We start from the raw sequence: 22615 nt of genomic DNA, 5'->3' as shown, positions 1-22615 counted from the left end.
TCTTCTCCAATACCACAGTTCAAAAGTATCAATTATTTAGTGCTCAGCTTTTTTTTATAGTCCAACTCTCACATCCATACATGACTACTGGAAAAACCATAGCCTTGACTAGACGGATCTTTGTTGACAAAGTAATGTCTTTGCTTTCTAATATGCTGTCTAGGTTGGTCATAACTTTCCTTCCAAGGAGTAAGCGTCTTTTAATTTCATGGCTGCAATCACCATCTGCAGTGATTTTGGAGCTCAACAAATAAAATCAGCCACTGTTTCCACTGTTTTTCCACCTATTTGGCCATGTACTGTGATTTATTTCCTTCCAAAACTACACTGATGACCATAATACTGAAACTATTAAAACAAAGATAAATATGCATATAATTACTTGGAAATGGTAAATGCTACCTGAATATCGACTGCAGATAATAATTAGAGGGGGAGAAAAACACAGCACTGCCTGCCATGAAATACTGAAATTATTAAAGAAAAGACAATATTCATATAATTATTTGTAAATAGTAAATGTTACCTGAATATTAACTGCAGATAATAATTAGAGCGGAAAAAAACAGAACAGACTGCTATGACTCAAAAAGCTTAAATAGGGTAAAACAGTTTAAGGCAGCTATGTAAAAATAGCTATTCTTTAATTCTTTGACTCATTACATCCTGACTACAGTCTAGTCAAACTTGATTATTTGCTATCAGAAACAAGGCATTGCTCTTTAATAAAACCATAGGAAAGGAATTAGTATTGAATTTCAACATACATGACTCATCAACGAGGCTGTCAACAGAGGACTAAGCACAAAATCTTTATTTTTGGTAAAAGCGTGATAGAAAACAAAATAGGATTTTCATATTCCACACTGAAAACTTAGAGGTTTTTCTGACAGCTTTTTGTCAGACCCTGTGCTACTGAAAAAGACTAAGCGTAAAATCAAAGGTAGTCATTTTAAGAAGAGGCTTTTTTTTTTAATCTAAATATTGAGGTTTATATAAAAGTTTTTGAATGAGTGAAATTTGAATGGAATAATAGTATATTCTTTTCAAATGTGTAGTCTTTTACCGCAAACCTGCTACATTTCTTTCCTTAGGAAACTAAAATATGTGTTCTGACACTGGGAGGCCCTGAATGACAGCACTGCCTAGGCTAGTTCAATGTGATATCTGTAATTGAGGACTGAAAATCTAAGGCAGATCCACCTGCTTTGAAATTGTGAAGGAAAGAACAGATCTGAAGCAAGATCACAGTTGGATCTCACTTGAATCTATATTATATGATTCAGAAACATAATTCAAACAATGTTTCTTCTTGACAGCAGGCTAACAAAACTATACTGAAAAGCTCTTAAAATAACTAGAACTATCACTCTCTTTTGCCCCTCACACTTCATTAAAAAAAATGCACTTACATTCATACTGATCATATTAAATGGGAAAAATTGTATAATTTAAGACCGCAGTGATCCAATGAACCAATTGAATACAACCATTCTCTAATAATCACATATCAATATACCTCAATTTTCAAATTCTTCTGTATAAATATACAGCATAGTAAATGTTCTGTTTGGTTTATTTCAATAAAATAGCTTTACCCAGATGATTCCTCACTCCTTAATATACCTCATCCTCCATTCAATTCCCTCATGGTTCTCTCTCCTTTGGTTTGGCATAGTTTTGTTTTGTATTCTATGAGGTCACTTTCATTATATATATTGACCAATGCACATAAGTCAGAGTTTTACACAAAGCAGACTTACGCCTGAGTGATGTCTTTGTGCTTTTGTCTTCAGATAATAATACTGGCCCACAGCAGAGACTTCGTTTTGTATAAGTAAAAATATTTTCACCAATAATATATTTTCTATAGAAATTCACAATACTAATTTCAGTGTAAAGCAAGGACGCTTTCACAAGGAAATGGTCTCTACAAAGTTGTGAAACCTTTAAAATTGTATGCAAAATAGGTGTATGTTTTTGTGCTCAATTGTGCTTATACAAGAATGGGAGTACTGTGGCTTTTACCTCCTTTTTAAATATTTAAGAAAAGTGGTATACAGGAAAAAAAAAAAGTGGTATACAGGTCCCTTTAGCAAGGGACCTATAACATAAACAAGAAATCTGGAAGAAATGATTCAGATATACCCAAAGTATACCTTACATATATAAGTATCACCTAATCAATTGCAATGTAACAATAGAAAAAGGTTATAACTAAGAGTTTACAATGGAATGAGATTTTAACATTATCTAAATCTTTTTTGAACTGTGGTGTTGGAGAAGACTCTTGAGAGTCCCTTGGACTGCAAGGAGATCCAACCAGTCCATCCTAAAGGAGATCAGTCCTGGGTGTTCCTTGGAAGGAATGATGCTGAAGCTGAAACTCCAGTACTTTGGCCACCTCATGCAAAGAGTTGACTCATTGGAAAAGACTCTGATGCTGGAGGGATTGGGGGCAGGAGAAGAAGGGGATGACAGAGGATGAGATGGCTGGATGGTATCACTGACCCGATGCACATGAGTTTGGGTGAACTCCGGGAGTTGGTGATGAACAGGGAGGCCTGGCGTGCTGCAGTTCATGGTGTTGCAAAGAGTCGGACACGACTGAGCGACTGAACTGAACTGAACTGACCATCATCACACAATATGTAAAGAAACACAGGTTCAGAGACATTCATAATTTATGCAAGGTCACACATGACTCTGGTCAGTATCAGTAGCTATCAGTTCTGTCACTCAGTTGTGTCTGACTCTTTGTGACCCCATGAACCGCAGCATGCCGGGCCTCCCTGTCCATCACCAACTCCAGAAGTTTACCCAGACTCATGTCCATTGAGTCGGTGATGCCATCTAACCATCTTGTCCTCTGCCATCCCCTTCTCCTCCTGCGTTCAGTCTTTCTCAACATCAGGGTCTTTTCAAATGAGTCAGCTCTTCACATCAGGTGGCCAAAATTACTCTGGTAGTTTTTCTTAAATATATTTAAGTCAATGACTTTCAAACATATTTTAGCATCTTCTTCAAAAATATGTTTCAATAAAATTTTATTAGGAACCTTATAGTAGTGTATTACTTTTTCATCATATGCTTTTCTGTAAATTCAGTTAATTTTTCATATTCACATATTAATTTACATAACAAACAAAAGTAGATAAAAGTGACTTCTAGAACTATGGAGAACTGATTCAATAGGCAGTTTCTATTTGAAATATTTTGTTTCCTACTTTTCTGCTTTTTTGTGTAATAAAACAATATCAGTACACAAATGCAGTTTACTGAAAGACAGTGCAAGCAATGATTAAATCAATTTTAAAGGGCTGTTTTATAAAATAGAGACAGACATATTAAGACCAAGATTTTTATAATGATAAAAGTAAAATAATCTGCATGGTGTCCTTACAGTGATACAAATTTTGAAGATATAGAAACCATATTTTTATATTTTTTCAGTTTTTATTTAAACAGTTAATTAAATTACAAAGTGTCAAAGAAGAGATGTTTTATTGAAACTCAAAAGTTCATTCATCACTTTTTCCCGAAGTCATAAATTGAAGAGCTGACATCTTGATTTATCACACTATGCACTTTTAATAGCCAACAAGTTTGCTACTAAATTTTAATCAACCTGCCTATTAAATTTCTTTCAAATGGTTGAGAGATACTTCAGTTTCTTTTAATAGCTAATTCATTCACTGGAAATCTATTAATATGGATTTCAATGACATGTTGTCTCCAGAGTAAAGACTGGATTATTGTTAGTTCAGTATAAAATGGAATATTCTGAATGTAGAGGTGTTGCCTCTATTTTAATATGTAAATTCAGAGCTTTAGAGTCAGGAGGCCTAGATTTTACCTATTCTCTTTTCCCTTATTTTGTGCTAATTGGCTTTATACATGTCTTCTTGTCCAGATACATGAGTTTTTCTACAATAAATACTTAGAAGTAAAATTACTGGGTCATATGTTGCCCACATTTTCAGTTTTTTCAAATACATGTGTATCCATTCACACTTTCACAAGTAGTGCGTATTTCTTAAATTTTTGCCAGGATTTAGTATTGTTTGGCTGACATTTTGCCAATTTGATAGAGTATGAAATATATCATACTACCCCTATACTTTGTATTTTCCTGAATACTAGAGAGATGGAGTGATTTTTCATATATTTATTGATTGTAAATGTTCTTTATTCTGAGAATTGTTGATTCATATCTTTTGCCCACATACACATTAGGTTGTTGAATTTTATATAATAATTTGAAGACATTCATTGCAATGTAGGCATTAACATTTTGTTGTTACATGTACTGTTTACATCTCCTTCCAGTAGCTCACTTTTTTGAGTACTGTTTAAATTTCGAGATGAGAATCCTATCATTTTTTTGTAGTATATGTTTGTTATTTTATTTTTAAAAACTCCTTTAACCTAAAATCTAAAATATATTTTCTTCTAAAAGCTTTAAGGTATCATTTTATGTATGTATGTATATATATATATATATATATATTTTTTTTTTTTTTTTCCTCTGCAATGCAACACAACTTGGTTGTACTCTATTGAAGAAACTTATGCTAGTAGATATTCATTGTTGTTTTTTACATAATTAGCTGAAAGAAAGCTACTCAGAGATCTTATGTTTTTGGACCACTCAAGTCAATGGTGGCAGGGCTGGAAATCAGAATTCTTGGTGAGTCTTTGCTTCACAAAATAGGAAGTATTTGGTCTGCAAGTAGAAATGATGAACCTATACTACTCAGTCATTCATCTCTAAAACTCATCTTTTGTGGTCAGAGCCATTTATTTCTGTATGCTTTTAACTTAGACATTTTGAACACTTTGGCAAGGTACTCAAAACAAGAATACTGAGCCCAAATATAATAGGCCCAAAGTGCTTAACCACAGGTAAAATAGCAGTAAATCACATTTCTTTTTAGTAAGAATGTAGTGTATCAAATGTGGTATGTGATTCCCAGAGTTATATTCATTTGTAAATCACAAACTGCTTGTGATTTTTTGCTGAATAAAACAAATTTCAGAACAAAGGAAAATATAATAATTAAACAACCTAAAATATCAATTTGAAGAAAATATGACTTTTCATAGAATTTTTGCCCTATATTGGCATACTTATAGTGTACAAATTATCTAAACTCACATGCAGAAAGTCTGTGAAAGTTAGTGTTAGTTGCTCAGTCGTATCCAACTCTTTGAGACTCCATGGACTGTAGTCTGCCAGACTCCTTTGTCCATGGAATTCTCCAGGCAAGAATACTGAAGTGGGCTGCTATTCCCTTCTCCAGGGAATCTTTCCAACCAAGGGATCAAACCCGGGCTTCCTGTATTGCAAGCAGATTTTTTACTATCTGAGCCACAAGGTGAAGCCTATACCAGCTAAAGTTTGAATTTTAAATTTGGACACTTATTATTTAAAAAGTATTAGAGAAAAGTAGATATGAATTAAAACAATGTGTCTATGAATACAGAGATTCTTGATAATGTTTTTCAGAGAAAACTTATTTTGTCATATAATCGTAATCAGCTCAGCTCTGTTTTGTTTAGACTGAGGCTATTTCAGGAAATGTATTGTTTCTATTTTCCTACATCAAGACTAACTCTCTTCCTTCAATCTGTAATATCATCTTAAACCTATCTTTGTTCTCCAGTGATTTTCTGGGGTTGTAAATTACTCTATGAATGTGAAGGGTAACTTGTTTTAGTTTTTGAAGAACCCACATCTTTTATAATAATAAGTTATGAGGAAAGTCTATTACAAGATCAAAGGAGTGCCTATCACATAAATACTTTTAAATGGCATGTTGTATATAAGATTGAACTATATAAAACAAAAGACTCACTATGCAATAAACAGGGGCTATTGGATACTACAGAATTATTGGCAATGACAATTTAAGTATTTTTTTATCTAATAAGACTATTTATGCTACGAACATACCCCATTTCCACATTTTAATTTTTCATGTAAATGAACTAGCTTCTATTCACTTTCAGAATAGCAGATATGTTAATATAACCTATTTATTAGAAAAAAATCTGAACAAGTGATGAATCAATTAATTTTGGATATTATATATTGCACTTATACCATCACAACATTTATGCTTATAACATTTTTCCAGATGAGAAGGACAGTTTAGTTTTGTTTGTTTTTAGATTTTGAATTACAAGATGTTTCATAGATTTTTTCAACCTGAAATTAGCACATGAAACTAATAAGTTTAACTTACAACATTCAGTTCAGTTCAGTAGCTCAGTCATGTCCAACTCTTTGCAACCCCATGAATCGCAGCACGCCAGGCCTCCCTGTCCATCACGAACTCCCGGAGTTCACCCAAACTCACTTCCATCGAGTCAGTGATGCCATCCAGCCATCTCATCCTCTGTCATCCCCTTCTCCTCCTGCCCCCAATCCCTCCCAGCATCAGAGTCTTTTCCAATGAGTCAACTCTTCTCATGAGGTGGCCAAAGTACTGGAGTTTCAGCTTTAGCATCATTCCTTCCAAAGAACACCCAAGGACTGATTTCCTTTAGGATGGACTGGTTGGATCTCCTTGCAGTCCAAGGGACTCTCAAGAGTCTTCTCCAACACTACTGTTCAGAAGCATCAATTCTTCGGCACTCAGCTTTCTTTACAGTCCAACTCTCACATCCATACATGACCACTGGAAAAACCATAGCCTTGACTAGATGGACCTTTGTTGGCAAAGTAATGTGTATGCTTTTGAATATGCTCTCTAGGTTGGTCATAACTTTCCTTCCAAGGAGTAAGTGTCTTTTAATTTCATGGCTGCAATCACCATCTGCAGTGATTTTGGAGCCCCCAAAAATAAAACCTGACGCTGTTTCCACTGTTTCCCCATCTATTTCCCATGAAGTGATGGCACCAGACGCCATGATCTTCATTTTCTGAATGTTGAGCTTTAAGCCAACTTTTTACTCTCCACTTTCACTTTCATCAAGAGGCTTTTTAGTTCCTCTTCACTTTCTGCCATAAGGGTGGTGTCATTGCATATATGAGGTTATTAATATTTCTCCCGGCAATCTTGATTCCAGCTTGTGTTCCTTCCAGCCCAGTGTTTCTCATGATGTACTCTGTATATAAGTTAAATAAGCAGGGTGACAATATACAGCCTTGACATACTTCTTTTCCTATTTGGAACCAGTCTGTTGTTCCATGTCCATTTCTAACTGATGCTTCCTGACCTGCATACAGGTTTCTCAAGAGGCAGGTCAGGTGGTCTGGAATTCCCATCTCTTTCAGACTTTTCCACAGTTTATTGTGATCCACACAGTCAAAGGCTTTGCCATAGTCAATAAAGCAGAAATAGATGTTTTTCTCTCTTGCTTTTTCCATGATCCAGCGGATGTTGGCAATTTGATCTCTGGTTCCTCTGCCTTTTCTAAAACCAGCTTGAACATCTGGAAGTTCACGGTTCATGTACTGCTGAAGCCTGGCTTGGAGAATTTTGAGCATTACTTTACTAGTGTGTGAGATGAGTGCAATTGTGCAGTAGTTTAAGCATTCTTTGGCATTGCCTTTCTTTGGGATTGAATGAAAATTGACCTTTTCCAGTCCTGTGGAAACTTACAACATTAACACTACCTAATTGCAGTCAACTCAAATAAATTTCCAATTTTTTTTCTCGGTATTAGTATACATCCCTCTGGGAGGACACAGTTCAAGAACATCAAATTCAGGAATATAGAGATTTGGAAAGTTATATCTTTGGTTCTATTACTAAATTATTATATGCAGAAGCTATTTACCAGATTTTTTTAACACAATCTTTGCCCCAATCAAAATATTCATCCTTTTACTGAAACACAAGAAATTAAAAACAAAATAGAAATGAATTCTACTAATAAAATTTCTTGATATTTTGTGTATTTGAGAACTTCCAGGAAAAAAAGAATGATCATAAAATTCTTGCAACCTAAGTCCTGCAGTTATTTTTAAATATATAGTTAAACAGTTATGTTTATTAATTCTGCATATTCAATATCAAATCATTTTGTAAAAAAATTGTATTGTCACTCCCAATTTACTCACAATATCATACAGTTTCCCTAAGTGAATAGGATGAATGAATCCATGCTAAAGAACTGTGCTTAGAACAAAATAAAGTGAAAGAAAATGAATATTATATCAAGGCAATTAGGAAATAAAGATGTGAATAATTGTGCTTTAAGAACAACATATTTCCATACAAGGTAATAAAAATCATTCTGAAATACATTCTTGGAAAAGATCTCTAATTCTAATCCTCAGTAAGCTTCCTGAAAAGTTGTCATCATAAGAAAATAATGAAAATTTGTATTGCTATAAGTAGGGCTCTCTGGTCAGAAAGACCTTGTTTGGAATTTAGATTTAGTACTTTATTAGCCACATGATGGACAAGTTACCAAGAAACCCAAGTTCTTCATGGATATAAAGATAATGGATAATAAATAATGAACAGTGTACAATAAGAAAATGACAGTTACACATAATAACAGAGAAATTTCAAATTTATGAAGGCTAAAAAGGAGAATACTGTGTTTTAGCAGAGAAAAGAACACCAGTAATTTCTGAAGATAAGCTGGAGTACTTATATTTAGTTCTCAAAAAAGATACTATTCCCTAAAAGAAAAAAATTACATCCTCAGCAACTTACAGAAAACAGTAGTATTTTAAAACTAATTGGAAATGTTCTATAGCACCATATTTAGAAGTTATCAAGGTATCTCACTGTGGCTTGTTTGGTTTATAACAAAGCAGTAAGAGATACTGCTAACTATAAATTAAATATAAAGGGAGAAAGATCATATTCTATAAAAATAAGAAATCTACTCTACATAAATAACCTTCTTTATGAAGAGATCTTTAAAAATTATAATAACAATAGTAATAACACCATTTTTACTATTGTATAGTTGGCTGCAACAGCCTGGATGATTTCAAGGATTCCTAACAAAGGGACAAAGTTAAGAGCAAAACATAAGTAGGACTCACTGGGAAAGCATTTTAAAGCTTTTTCTTTTTCAGTTCCTGCTAACAATTGATAGCAAGAACATATGCCCCAGACTGATTAGAGATCAATATTTAATATATCTCATATTGCAATGGAAAGTTCATTCTGAAAGTTACTTGGTCTTCCTTGAGGAATCAAGGAATCAGGTTATTAGTAGCATTGTTACATTATCTATTTGATGCAATATTTCACTTTTAAAATCTGTATCATTTTGCTTTTGTGTATTGAATTGATTTTCCTAAGACAGGAGATACTCTTATTTTATCATATACTTTCAGAATATTGAAGACACATAGAAAGGAAAGAAACACAGAAGTCGCTGTTACCTCATTAACAATCACAAATATAAAAGTAAAAAATACTAGATATAAATAAAATGGTGAATCTCAAATAAAAAATGTGTCCATGCATGGGATACTTACTGCATTTGTACTCATGTCATCATAATACTTGTTCATAACAAAGTAATTTGTTATATAGCCCAGTCTGATCTGTTAGCTATGCCAGTTCTCTTAGGCATATGATAATGGTGTCTACAAATTTCACAAATAGATATTAGATTATATTAGAATCTGGTTAATATTTGCAGCCAATGATTTTATAATCCTTCAAAACAGCAAGGCTTTGGGGGCAATAAGACACATGCATGTAAGCCAAATTATACTTACTGACATTAATAAGGTGATGAATGAGTTTGAGTATTCACCCTAGTAGTTTTAATATATACAAATCATTAAGTACAGTGAAAGACCACTTATATCTTTTCATTTGCATTTTTCTTTAAATATATAAAAATAAAATATGTTTTTAGTAGCCTAAATTTAAGGAGACAGCCAGTGATTTCTTGTGAAGTTTCATCTGTCCCAGTGACCAACCTCCTGGGAAAGACAATATAGGTTCTGAGAAGATATGAATTTAAAAAGGGAGCAAGTCATATTCCTACTCTGTTATGTATCTGGTTATCTAGAGGACCTGTCTACATTGAGCTAGTGTCTCTAAGCCTCTGAAGCACAGGAGGGCTTGGAGGAAAGAGAAGGTTGTGTTTGTTTATACTATCTAAGATAGGGAGAAAAAGTATTTTACATTTATTTCCTCAATGCTAAAATATAGATACAAATCAAAAATAGAAAATGCAACTACACAGGTATAATTTGCATTTAATTTCTAATTCAAAAGAGACAATTCAGTTTTATTAGTTTATTTCCTTTTGTTAGTGTCAAGGGGAGCACCATACTAGGTAAATTATTTCTTTTGCTTGACATTCAGGTAATTACCTCATTCCTCCCACCTATTACTAGAAACTACAAAGTGAAAGAAACCTTTGCAATGAATGATGAATTTTAATATCTGATTACTTGAGATCATTGGCAAGTATCAGTTTTCATTTGTTAGAAAATATTAATGAACTTGTGAATACAATGATAATAATAGTACTTATTATGTTCCTGGCATGTTATAAGCAACTATGATATATTAAGTCAATCCTTTCAAGGTCCCTCTGAAGTAGACACTATTTATATCCCTACTGCAAAGACACTGAAAAGTTCAGCAATTTACTGAAAGTTCCTAGGTTAACACTTCATAATCAAAACTGCTCCGTAAAATACAGCTACAGATTAGACAGTCTTCTGCCATGTAACACTTAAACTTGGCTTACGTATATACAGCTTTACTGGTCATAACTCCATGAAGAAAAATCTACGTTGTGTGGGATGTGGATGGGAAGGAGAATGGGAAATAAGGGAAAATAAAATTCACAGTACTAGCCAAGTCATTGTTTCAGAAGGAGAAATGCCTTTTTGGTGGTTCTCCCACTCAAACAGGACACATTTTTGCAGTCCACAGCTGGGAAGTGGGGAGGCATCTTTTGATAATTCAGACATATTGGTAGCAGCTACCTACCAAACCTTGCTTTTAAATTGAAATTTCTGATGTCAATTCAACTTATTAAACAAAAAGAAAATGAGAGATATAAATATTATTCATGTGATAGAGCCTAATAAGATCTCATTTCAGAAAATATCACAATTTCTATATATATCTACAAAAAGAGTGGAAACATGTAACAATTATTATAACTGAACTACCAGAGAATTTCTCATCAAATGCTATATATTTGGATCAAACTCAAGTTTGCTAATCTAAATCACTCTGAATACAGTTTGGCCAGTAGAGACTGGGTAGGGGATACAGGTGGGAAACCTAACCTTAGCTACAAATTGTTTCTACTACTATCAGGAATTCTGAGCTAACAAAAATTTTAATTAGTGTTCCATTGTCCTGGGAGCAGCTTGAGAACTGAGGATGACTTCAAGGTATATGCAAATTGTATATATTTAAATGAACAAAGGAACAAACTATCCAGTGGGGTTTGTGAAACATGTCTTGGATCAGAGTTAGCTTTCTCTGAAACTCTCTGTAAACAACCATCACCACAGGGCTCTCAAAAAGCTCCTTCTCCCTGTTTATACAGTAGAATGGGTGAAGTTAACTTGATGTTAGTTCTGGGATTTGGGGAATTGGCTTCATGAAATTCTGGATTTGTATGAGTGTGTAGCATTGTGGCAAACAAGTCATCAGAAGAAAAATGTCTGAAAATGTATAGGGAACACTTGGAAAACATCTTCAAAATATAGAAATTTCAAGGACAATGTAATGAAAGCTTTTAAAGAGATGAGGTGACCAAATAACAAAATCCCCAAGAGAACGTCTAAGAATGATTTCATAAATTTGAAAATTATCAATAAATCTTCCAAAGTCTTGCTTGATTCCAAGGAGTACAACCCCAATAGTAATCAAATTTATCACATCGGAGATTCTAGACAGATAATCTGATACATAGGAAATAACAAGTTGGTTCAAGAACCAAACATTAAGGATAATTTGAAAAAATATAAACAATTGAGAAGGATTTATTCACTGCATGGTAGATGTTTTATTCTTAATGAATCCCAAAGATAATAATGGTTCTTATTAAATTTTAAGATAATTTTCTTTTAATGAATTGGACAGTGGTATGAATAGAAAAGAAATCCTGAATTGAAAGTGGGACTAATTTTTAGACAACTTCTTGTAGTTTTCAAAGGTCAGAAGTATTCTAAAGACAAACATAAGAGATTTAAAATATCTAATTTAGAAAGAAAGGAAAATGAAGTTGGAAATAAAAATATTATAACTGTAAGAAACTAAGAATGAATGGGAAGTTAGAATATATGAAGATGTAAAGATGTAGTGCCTAACATTTTTATTTTAATAATAGAGAATATAATCTTTTGAATTATAGATGTAAATAATTATGTTGCTGAGGTGACTGAAGTGTTTATCTGGAAGGTGAATCTTATATGCCACCTACCTAAATATGATACACACGCCTGAATGCAGGGAAGATAGGACCCTGGGGAATAAGACAAGATTAAAGAAGGAAGTTAAAGACTAGCTTCAGAGATATTATATGAAGAAATAAAATTTTAAAGTACTGCACTCATCTAAGATAAAAAATAATGAGATGAGAATAAAATGAGGAGTTTCTGACTCGGGGGACTAGGAAATTAATATAGGAGATCAGGAAGATCACTATGATGTCTCCCCATTAAAGTCACTGAGTGAAAGGAAGAATATATATCCTGAAGGAAAAGATCACTGCATAGGCATACTTCAAACAAACCATAAAGTCAGTTTTACCCTCTCCCCAAAGTCATCGCCAAATAACTTACTGGATATCACAAGAAATTTTGTACCCTTTCTTCAATAACTTTAAGAAGTATCCTTTAAAACTGAAGATTTTAAAAAAAAGATTTAATATATAATCAGACAATATAAAATCTTATTATTTTCTTTAAATATATTTTAAATTGACCTAGTCATACATAGCACATATTCCAAGTTGATGAAATTTCTGAGAAGGAACTAAAAAGGGCAAAGCAATCTTATATAGTGCAATTGACATTAAAATCAAGGTCATAAAAATTATTCAGTTAAAATAATTTTTAATAAAGCTACATACTTTAATATCAATATAAATCTAGATCACAATGCTAAGCCAAGTAGTTTACATGTTTTCTCTGTCTTCACAGTAAGCAAATAAATGGTGCATTATTATAATCAAACCTCATCTTTTGTTTAAACAATACATTCTATCGTTTCTGTGATCATTAGATGCAAGATACTCCTAACAAAAAATCTTATTAATAAGAATAGCTTTGAATAAAAGAATAGTTTTCTTAAAGGAGCATACTATACATTCTCAATGTATTATTTCTATGTATTATTTAAAGTAAAAAGAAAATCTGCAACTATGAAAGCAATTTATTTCCTAAACTTTGGAGGCATGTGTAGATAATATATTTGCTCTGATTTAGAAAGTATTTCAAAGAGTTAAGAGTATTCATATTTAAATTTTCATAAAACTAATCATAAAAGTAAACTTAAAAAGAGAACACTTGTGAGATACTATGTAAAATAAACTGAAAATGAAATAAAATACAAGAAAGTAATTGTTTTATTTTAATGTATTTTCTTCATATTTGGAAGAATATTTGCACTCACTGTTCTAACAAGCAAAAGTGTTGTAGAAAATTTAAAATCATCACTAGGTTAGAGTTACTTTATCACTACCACACATATAAGCATGGAAGTCAATCAAGATTTATACAACATGGATGAATCCCTAAATCAAATTTAACTTAGACACTATTTTTTATAGCTTCTTTTATATAAACAAGATGCAACTTATTTGACTAAAAGTAATCAAGAACACCAGTATTTGAATCATTCTTAATCATAAGCCATAATTAGTGAATTAGTTGTTTTTAAGTAGCATTTGATGTAACAAAAAGTAGACAGAAGTAGGTTTAAAGCAAACAATTCTAGTTTGGAGCTAATAAAAATAACAATATTGATCATAAAAAATCATGAAAATAACCACAGAATGTATGCATCAAAAAATGTCTCTTTTAGGACAGTCTAATTAAAATGTGCTCATGCCAGCACCATCCCCAAGATAAAACTATGTTCTAAAGATTTCCCAGCACAGACTGTAGTGTACCCCAGCTCTGCACAAACATTGTTTCTACCCATTTTTACTGCAGTCAATTTAATTTTAATATCTCTCTCTCACACTCACACATACATTTACGATGGGGAGGGGGAGGAGAGGGAGAAAATAAGAGGGAGAGAGACAGAGGGAGTAAGAAAGATCAAGCACAAACAAAATAGTAGATTAAGGGAACATCATTTTTAAAATCTAAATGGTATTCCAGAAAAATTTTAACCAGAAGCATATACACACTGAAAGAATTATTATATACATATATGTATAAAATTTACATATAGTGGGTTTTTCCTTCTGTATCTTTAAATATCCAATATTATCTGAACACATCTTATTGATATTAAGATTAGATGGGATTTTTCCAAAAATACACAGGTTGCCTTAAGTATATTAGACAGTATAATTTTACTTCCACAAAGACTAAGAAATTGCTCTATACTTGGGACAGTGTGGAACTCTATGATGCTTAGCAGACTATATAGCCACATAATTGCCCATTTTCACAGCTTCCAATGAGGCCTGACAACTCACCAGTTTATAGCAGTGGCAGATGATTAGAGAAAGAAATTTTTCACTTTTTAACTTACTGTCAGAAAAGATATGAAAATTCAGGATTGAGAAAAGAAGCCTTATGAATAATGGAATACACTGCTACACTCAACCACGTTTTATATCTTTGCAATATTTCTATCACATGGAACAAAGTCCAGAAGTTGAAAATAAAGCAATGCATGTAGGAATTTCTTAAAGTAATCACAAAAAGAGTAAATATGAAAAATTATTTCTAATTACCTCTGTTGAGTGACGCTGAACTGTTTATATCTCCAGTAATGAAGGAAGACTCTGACTGTTTTCGGACCGTATCATTCCACATTCTACGAATTCGGCTCTGGATGAAGAAAAAGGAAAAAGGAGATAAAATCACCACACAGTGAACCTTCGCACAAGTCACTCTTTTTTTTTATTTCTGTAATATAGGCTTATATGAGGCTTTTATTTCTGGAATCTGGCAAATACACAGCTTCCACATGCTTGTAGTGCAGGAGCATGAGAACATCAGGAACTAAATTAATGATAATCATTGGTTCTTATTAAGTGTATTCTTAAATGCGTATGCCAGAAGTCATTATAACTATTTAAAAGAAGTAAATGTAATGGTGGTGGTTTAGTTGGTCAGTTGTGTCTGATGCTTCGCAACTTTATGGACTGTGCCCACCAGGCTCCTATGTCCATAGAATTTTCCAGGCAAGAACACTGGAGTGGGTTGCCATTTCCTTCTTCAGGGGATTTAACTGACCCAGGGATCAAACCCGTGTCTCCTGTATTGCAGTCAGTCTCCTGCATAGCAGGAGGATTCTTTACCAACTGAGTCACCAAGGAAGCCCCAAATGGAATATGATATGCCAATTTAAAAGATACATATGATGTATATGTAGATACATAGAAGATACATAGAAGTATACTGTAGATAGAATTTAGTAATTTTAATTTCTAAGGTAAAACAAGTTATTTTCACTGTAATTTTATGGGAATTTAATATTTAAATGTGCATTAAATTAAAGCTTTAGTAACAAAAATTTTACTTAATTCAGAATCTTATAAGAACAAATAGTTTGGGATGAAAAGAACATAGAATATTATTAAGATGCTACTAAACAACATTTTCTATAAATTTTGTAAGAAGATCAATATAATTTTACAGGTTACATACTCTCTTGACTTTTCTATCTTTTGAAGGAAACAAAGGAAGTCAATTGATCTTTATTCATTTCCATATAGTAGGAAGTTTTATAGAGAACTGAAATTCTTACATCATTATATAAATTCTCAAATTCAATTTTCTAACTGTCTGATAATTCAAGATTTTTCCACTGTGGGGGCAGACTTTTTTCTGGTTTACTGTTTAGTTACTTTATTAGAGTTAGGGATCAAAAATGAAATAATGGTCTTGTGAACAGGAAACAAAATATTTTCAGGAGCTTTTCCAAGGATGAAAAAGTTATAATACTAACTAGTACTAACTAGTACTAATGGTGAAACCAAGCTCACAAAAGGGTTATGTTTCAAATATATTTGAACTCAAATAATAGGAGTACCTAATCCTCAAATATTAGATGATTGGTTTTATGAATATTGGGTCATGTTTATCCCTTAGAAATACTGTCTATTTTGTTATATAGGTCAGAAACTACACATATTACACATACAAACAAAACAAAAGTAATAAAAATACAATAAGAAAACCGATGCAATAAAACTGACAATTAAAAAATGTTTCTATTGAAAAATACTTCAAAATTCAAACTGAAATACTTGGAATCAATTTCTCACATTCGTTTTATTGATTAACTAACTATAAACATATTAATTGACCTCTTTAATGTAGAAGATACAAAGAGGAAAGGCAAACACAAACACTTTGCCTTCATGGTCCTGCTAGACTAATACGTGACAGATTAATCACATATAAATTAACAAATAAATGCAAAAGTACAATATGTCCACAAATCTCTATAGAAGCATTACTAATTATAGCTGAAAACTGTGAACAATTCAATGACTATCAATGGTACGATGGACACATAGATCATAGAATAATGTATAGTGATGAAGGGCTTCCCAGGTGGCTCAGTGGGAAAAGAATCCGCTTGTAATGCACAAAATGCAGGCAGACACAGGTTCAGTCTTGCAATTGGGAAGATTCCCTGGAGGAATGTATGGCAACCCATTCCAGTATTCTTGCCTAGAGAACCCCATGGACAGATGAGCCTTGTGGGCAACAGTCCATGAAGTCACAAAGATCGGACACAACTGAATGGACTGAACACACACAGTAATGAAAATAAAAGGGCAATATAGTCACCTGCAGCAACATAATGCCCAAGGAAAGAAGGAAAACAAAAGAATATGTACAGGATGATTTCATGTGGATAAGTACCAAATATATGCAAAAGAAAAGCTACTGTTAAAAGTTAAGATGCTGATTATGTCTTGAGGTGACTGATTAAGAAGCATTCAAAGGGTAACTAAGTTACTGCCAATGTTCTAATAATTGATCTGGGGAAGGGTAAATCAATATGCCATACAATTAAATTTTTGTGGTTTTGTTAATATCTATTATGATACACAATTGAAATAATTTTTAAGTGCGCATAACAAAAAAATATATCCTTGTCTAAGAAATCTGAAACCAATATGTTACTGGAGATCAGTGGAGAAATAACTCCAGAAAGAATGAAGGGATGGAGCCAAAGCAAAAACAATACCCAGCTGTGGATGTGACTGGTGATAGAAGCAAGGTCTGATGCTGTAAAGAGCAATATTGCATAGGAACCTGAAAAGTTAGGTCCATGAATCAAGGCAAATTGGAAGTGGTCAAACAAGAGATGGCAAGAGTGAACATCGACATTCTAGGAATCAGTGAACTAAAATGGATTGGAATGGGTGAATTTGACTCAGATGACCATTATATCTACTACTATGGGCAGGAATCCCTGAGAAGAAATGGAGTAGCCATCATGGTCAACAAAAGAGTCTGAAATGCAGTACTTGGATGCAATCTCAAAAACGACAGAATGATCTCTGTTCATCTCCAAGGCAAACCATGCAATATCACGGTAATCCAAGTCTATGCCCCAAACAGTAACACTGAAGAAGCTGAAACTGAACGGTTTTATGAAGACCTACAAGACCTTTTAGAACTAACACCCAAAAAAGATGTCCTTTTCATTATAGGGGACTGGAATGCAAAAGTAGGAAGTCAAGAAACACCAGGAGTAACAGGCAAATTTGGCCTTGGAATACGGAATGAAGCAGGGCAAAGGCTAATAGAGTTTTGCCAAGAAAATACACTGGTCATAGCAAACACCCTCTTCCAACAACACAAGAGAAGACTTTACACATGGACATCACCAGATGGTCAACACTGAAATCACATTAATGATATGCTTTGCAGCCAAAGATGGAGGAACTCTATACAGTCAGCAAAAATAAGACTGGCAGGTGACTGTGGCTCAGATGATGAGCTCCTTATTGCCAAATTCAGAATTAAATTGAAGAAAGTAGGGAAAACCGCTAGACCATTCAGGTATGACCTAAATCAAATCCCTTATGATTATACAGTGGAACTGAGAAATAGATTTAAGGGACTAGATCTGATAAATAGAGTGCCTGATGAACTATGGGCAGAGGTTTGTGACATTGTACAGGAGACAGGGATCAAGACCATCCCCATGGAAAAGAAATGCAAAAAAGCAAAATGGCTGTCTGGGGAGGCCTTACAAACAGCTGTGAAAAGAAGAGAAGTGAAAAGCAAAGGAGAAAAGAAAAATATAAACATCTGAATGCAGAGTTCCAAAGAATAGCAAGGAGAGATAAGAAAGCCTTTCTCAGCAATCAATGCAAAGAAATAGAGGAAAACAACAGAATGGGAAAGACTAGAGATCTCTTCAAGAAAATTAGAGATACCAAGGGAACATTTCATGCAAAGATAGGTTTGATAAAGGCCAGAAATGGTATGGACCTAACAGAAGCAGAAGATTTTAAGAAGAGGTGGCAAGAATACACAGAAGAACTGTATAAAAAAGATCTTCATGACCTGGATAATCACGATGGTGTGATCACTCATCTAGAGCCAGACATCCTGGAATGTGAAGTCAAGTGGGCCTTAGAAAGCATCACTACGAACAAAGCTAGTGGAGGTGATGGAATTCCAGTTGAGCTATTTCAAATCCTGAAAGATGATGCTGTGAAAGTGTTGCACTCAATATGCCAGCAAATTTGGAAAACTCAGCAGTGGCTACAGAACTGGAAAAGGTCAATTTTCATTCCAATCCCAAAGATAGGCAATGCCAAAAAATGCTCAAACTACTGCACAATTGCACTCATCTCACATGATAGTAACGTAATGCTCAAACTTCTCCAAGCCAGGTTTCAGCAGTACATGAACCGTAAACTTCCAGATGTTCAAGCTGGTTTTAGAAAAGGCAGAGAAGCCAGAGACCAAATTGCCAACATCCACTGGATCATCGAAAAAGCAAGAGAGTTCCAGAAAAAAGTCTATTCCTGCTTTACTGACTACGGCAAAGCCTTATCATAAAACTGTGGAAAATTCTGAAAGAGATGGGAATACCAGACCACCTGACCTGCCTCTTGAGAAACCTGTATGCATGTAAGGAAGCAACAGTTAGACCGGGACATGGAACAACAGACTGGTTCCAAATAGGAAAAAGAGTACATCAATTCTGTATAATGTCACCCTATTTATTTAACTCCTATGCAGTGTACATCATGAGAAACGCTGGACTGGAAGAAGCACAAGCTGGAATCAAGATTGCCGGGAGAAATATCAATCACCTCAGATATGCAGATGATACCACCCTTATGGCAGAAAGTGAAGAGGAACTAAAAAGCCTCTTGATGAAAGTGAAAGAGGAGAGTGAAAAAGTTGGCTTAAAGCTCAACAGTCAGAAAACAAAGATTATAGCATCTGGTCCCATCACTTCATGGGAAATAGATGGGGAAACAGTGGAAACAGTGTCAGACTTTATTTTGGGGGGCTCCAAAATCATTGCAGATGGTAACTGAAGCCATGACATTAAAAGACACTTAATCTTTGGAAGTAAAGTTATGACCAACCTAGGTAGCATATTCAAAAGCTGAGATATTATTTGCCGACTAAGGTCCGTCTAGTCAAGGCTATGGTTTTTCCTGTGGTCATGTATGGATGTAAGTTGGACTGTAAAGAAAGCTGAGCACCAAAGAATTGATGCTTTTGAACTATGGTGTTGGAGAAGACTCTTGAGAGTCCCTTGGACTGCAAGGAGAGCCAACCAATCCATTCTGAAGGAGATCAGCCCTTGGATTTCTTTGGAAGGACTGATGCTAAAGCTGAAACTCCAGTACTTTGGCCACCTCATGCGAAGAGTTGACTCATTGGAAAAGACTCTGATGCTGGGAGAGATTGGGGGCAGGAGGAGAAAGGAACGACAGAGGATCAGGTGGCTGGATGGCATCACCGACTCTATGGACATGAGTTTGAGTGAACTTCGGGAGTTGGTGATGGACAGGGAGGCCTGGCGTGCTGCGATTCATGGGGTCGCAAAGAGTCAGATACGACTGAGCGACTGAAGTGAACCGAGGAAATCTGAGAACACTGGAGTGAAGAAGTGACATCTCAACTGAGGGTCGATTAAATTATGATCATTTTTGCATGTGTGCTCAATTGTGTCTGACTCTGTGACTCCACGGGCTATAGCCTGCCAGGCTCCTCTGTCCATGGAATTTTCCAGGCAAGATTAGGGAGTGGGTTGTCATTTCATTCCTCCAGGGGCTCTTGCACACCCATGTCTCCTGTGCCTTCTGCATTGATAGGCAGGTTCTTTACCATTTGAGCCACCTGGGAAGCCTGCCTATTTTTCAGTTCAGTTTAGTCTTTCAGTCATGTCTGACTCTTTGCGACCCCTTGAATCGCAGCATGCCAGGCCTCCCTGTCTATTTTTTAGGTGACATTTATTTGAGCTGGCCCCATTATCTTCTATTATTATTATCTTCTATTAATCTCTCAACCTGGGCTTGCCACACCTGTTCCCCTGCTCTTTCGTAACAAGCCAAGCATGCTTCTGCCTTAGGTTTTGTTTGATTATTTCTTTTGCATGGAGTACTCTTTCCCCAGATACGGGTATGGATAACTCTTACATCTCTTTCAATCTTTGCTCAAATACTTTCTCTTTAAAGAGACCTAACTTGATCATCCTATATAGAATTGTATTTCATGCACCCAACTCTGCAACTTTTTGCCCTCATAGCTTTACCATTTTCTACACACAACATATTATTATAATATAGTCATTTCTTATATTTATATTTAATGCCCAAACAGTAATGTCCAATGTCTGCATATAGGTTTGAGGTTCTAGAAACCAGAAAGTTTGGGAATTCCCTGGTGGTTGAATGGTTAGGAATCCACGCTTTCACTGCTGAGGGCCCAGGTTCAATTCCTGGTCAGGGAACTAAGATTCCATTGGCCACATTATGCAGCCAAAAGAAAAAAGTAAAATAAAAATTCTGTCCTTTTTTGTTCACCTGAAATGGTACCTGATATATAATAATTATTGTGTGTGTATATAAAATACATTTTATAAATATAACAAATATTTCAATTAATTCTTCTAGGTTCTCTCCTGTGTTTTTCATGTATTCACTCACTGAAATCTCCCAAGAATTCCCTGAGGTATGTACTCTCCTATTCATTACAAAATTGAGATTTAGAGGTTAACATGTACAATATCACAGACCTAATAAGTGGTATAACTAATATTTGACTTCAATCATTTGGCTCCTGATTTAGGAGATTAGAACTTATTCAGTTCAGTTCGGTTCAGTCACTCAGTTGTGCCCGACTCTTTGCCACCCCATGAATCGCAGCACGCCAGGCCTCCCTGTCCATCACCAACTCCCAGAGTTCACTCAGATTCACATCCATCGAGTCAGTGATGCCATCCAGCCATCTCATCCTCTGTCATCCCCTTCTTCTCCTGCCTCCAATCTCTCTCAGAATCAAAGTCTTTTCCAATGAGTCAACTCTTCACATGAGGTGGCCAAAGTACTGAAGTTTCAGCTTTAGCATCATTCCTTCCAAAGAAATCCCAGGGTTGATCTCCTTCAGAATGGACTGGTTGGATCTCCTTGCAGTCCAAGGGACTCTCAAGAGTCTTCTCCAACACCACAGTTCAAAAGCATCAATTCTTCAGCATTCAGCCTTCTTCACAGTCCAACTCTCACATCCATACATGACCACAGGAAAAACCATAGCCTTGACTAGACAGACCTTAGTTGGCAAACTAATGTCTCTGCTTTTAATATGCTATCTAGGTTGGTCATAACTTTTCTTCCAAGGAGTAAGCGTCTTTTAATTTCATGGCTGCAGTCACCACCTGCAGTGATTTTGGAGCCCCAAAAAATAAAGTCTGCCACTGTTTCCACTGTTTCCCCATCTATTTCCCATGAAGTTACACTATATCAAATAATAATTGAAAAAGTAAAAGGAGATAAGGGTAAAGTGTTGCAATCAGAGAAAAATATATAATATGTAGCATTAAGCTTATACTTAAATGTTCATGGAAAGGACCAGGACAAGCTTTAGAATATGCCAGTGAATAAAGCAAGTCGCAGAATATTACACGCAATAAGATACCATTTTAAAGAAATATTTTAAGAAGGTGAAGTAATTAATATCTTTTGGAGAGGTGAAGAAATTTTTAGAATAAGTCATGAAAATGATAAACAAAGGTTAGTAGATTGTCTCTGGTAGGGAGATACAGGGATTGCTTAAAGAGAAGTTTCAAGAAGGGAAAACATATGGCAAATACTCTATTTCCTAAGTTTGATGATAAGTTCACAGGCATTATTACTACACTTCACAATATGGTATGTATATTTTTTGTTTAAAATACTGTATAACAAAAGTAAATACATCTACAAATTCAACAAAACAACTGAAAATAGATGACAGAACAATTAATGAAAGGTCAAG

At 34.5% G+C, this 22615-nt stretch overlaps 1 protein-coding gene across 1 annotated transcript in view; it reads right to left on the bottom strand.

Moving 5' to 3' along the window:
- ADGRL3 (adhesion G protein-coupled receptor L3) overlaps window positions 1-22615 on the bottom strand; it is a 579390-nt gene that overhangs the window by 13315 nt on the left and 543460 nt on the right. Inside the window, exon 23 of the mRNA XM_052642093.1 lies at window positions 14875-14971. Coding sequence (XP_052498053.1) covers window positions 14875-14971 — 97 coding nt within the window. The remainder of the gene's footprint in view (window positions 1-14874; window positions 14972-22615) is intronic.

Source organism: Budorcas taxicolor, chromosome 6 (genome assembly GCF_023091745.1).
Source record: "Budorcas taxicolor isolate Tak-1 chromosome 6, Takin1.1, whole genome shotgun sequence".
Taxonomy (NCBI): Eukaryota; Metazoa; Chordata; class Mammalia; order Artiodactyla; family Bovidae; genus Budorcas; species Budorcas taxicolor.
The sequence above is the reverse complement of the archived record's forward strand: the minus strand, read 5'-3'. Positions and strand labels throughout refer to the sequence as shown.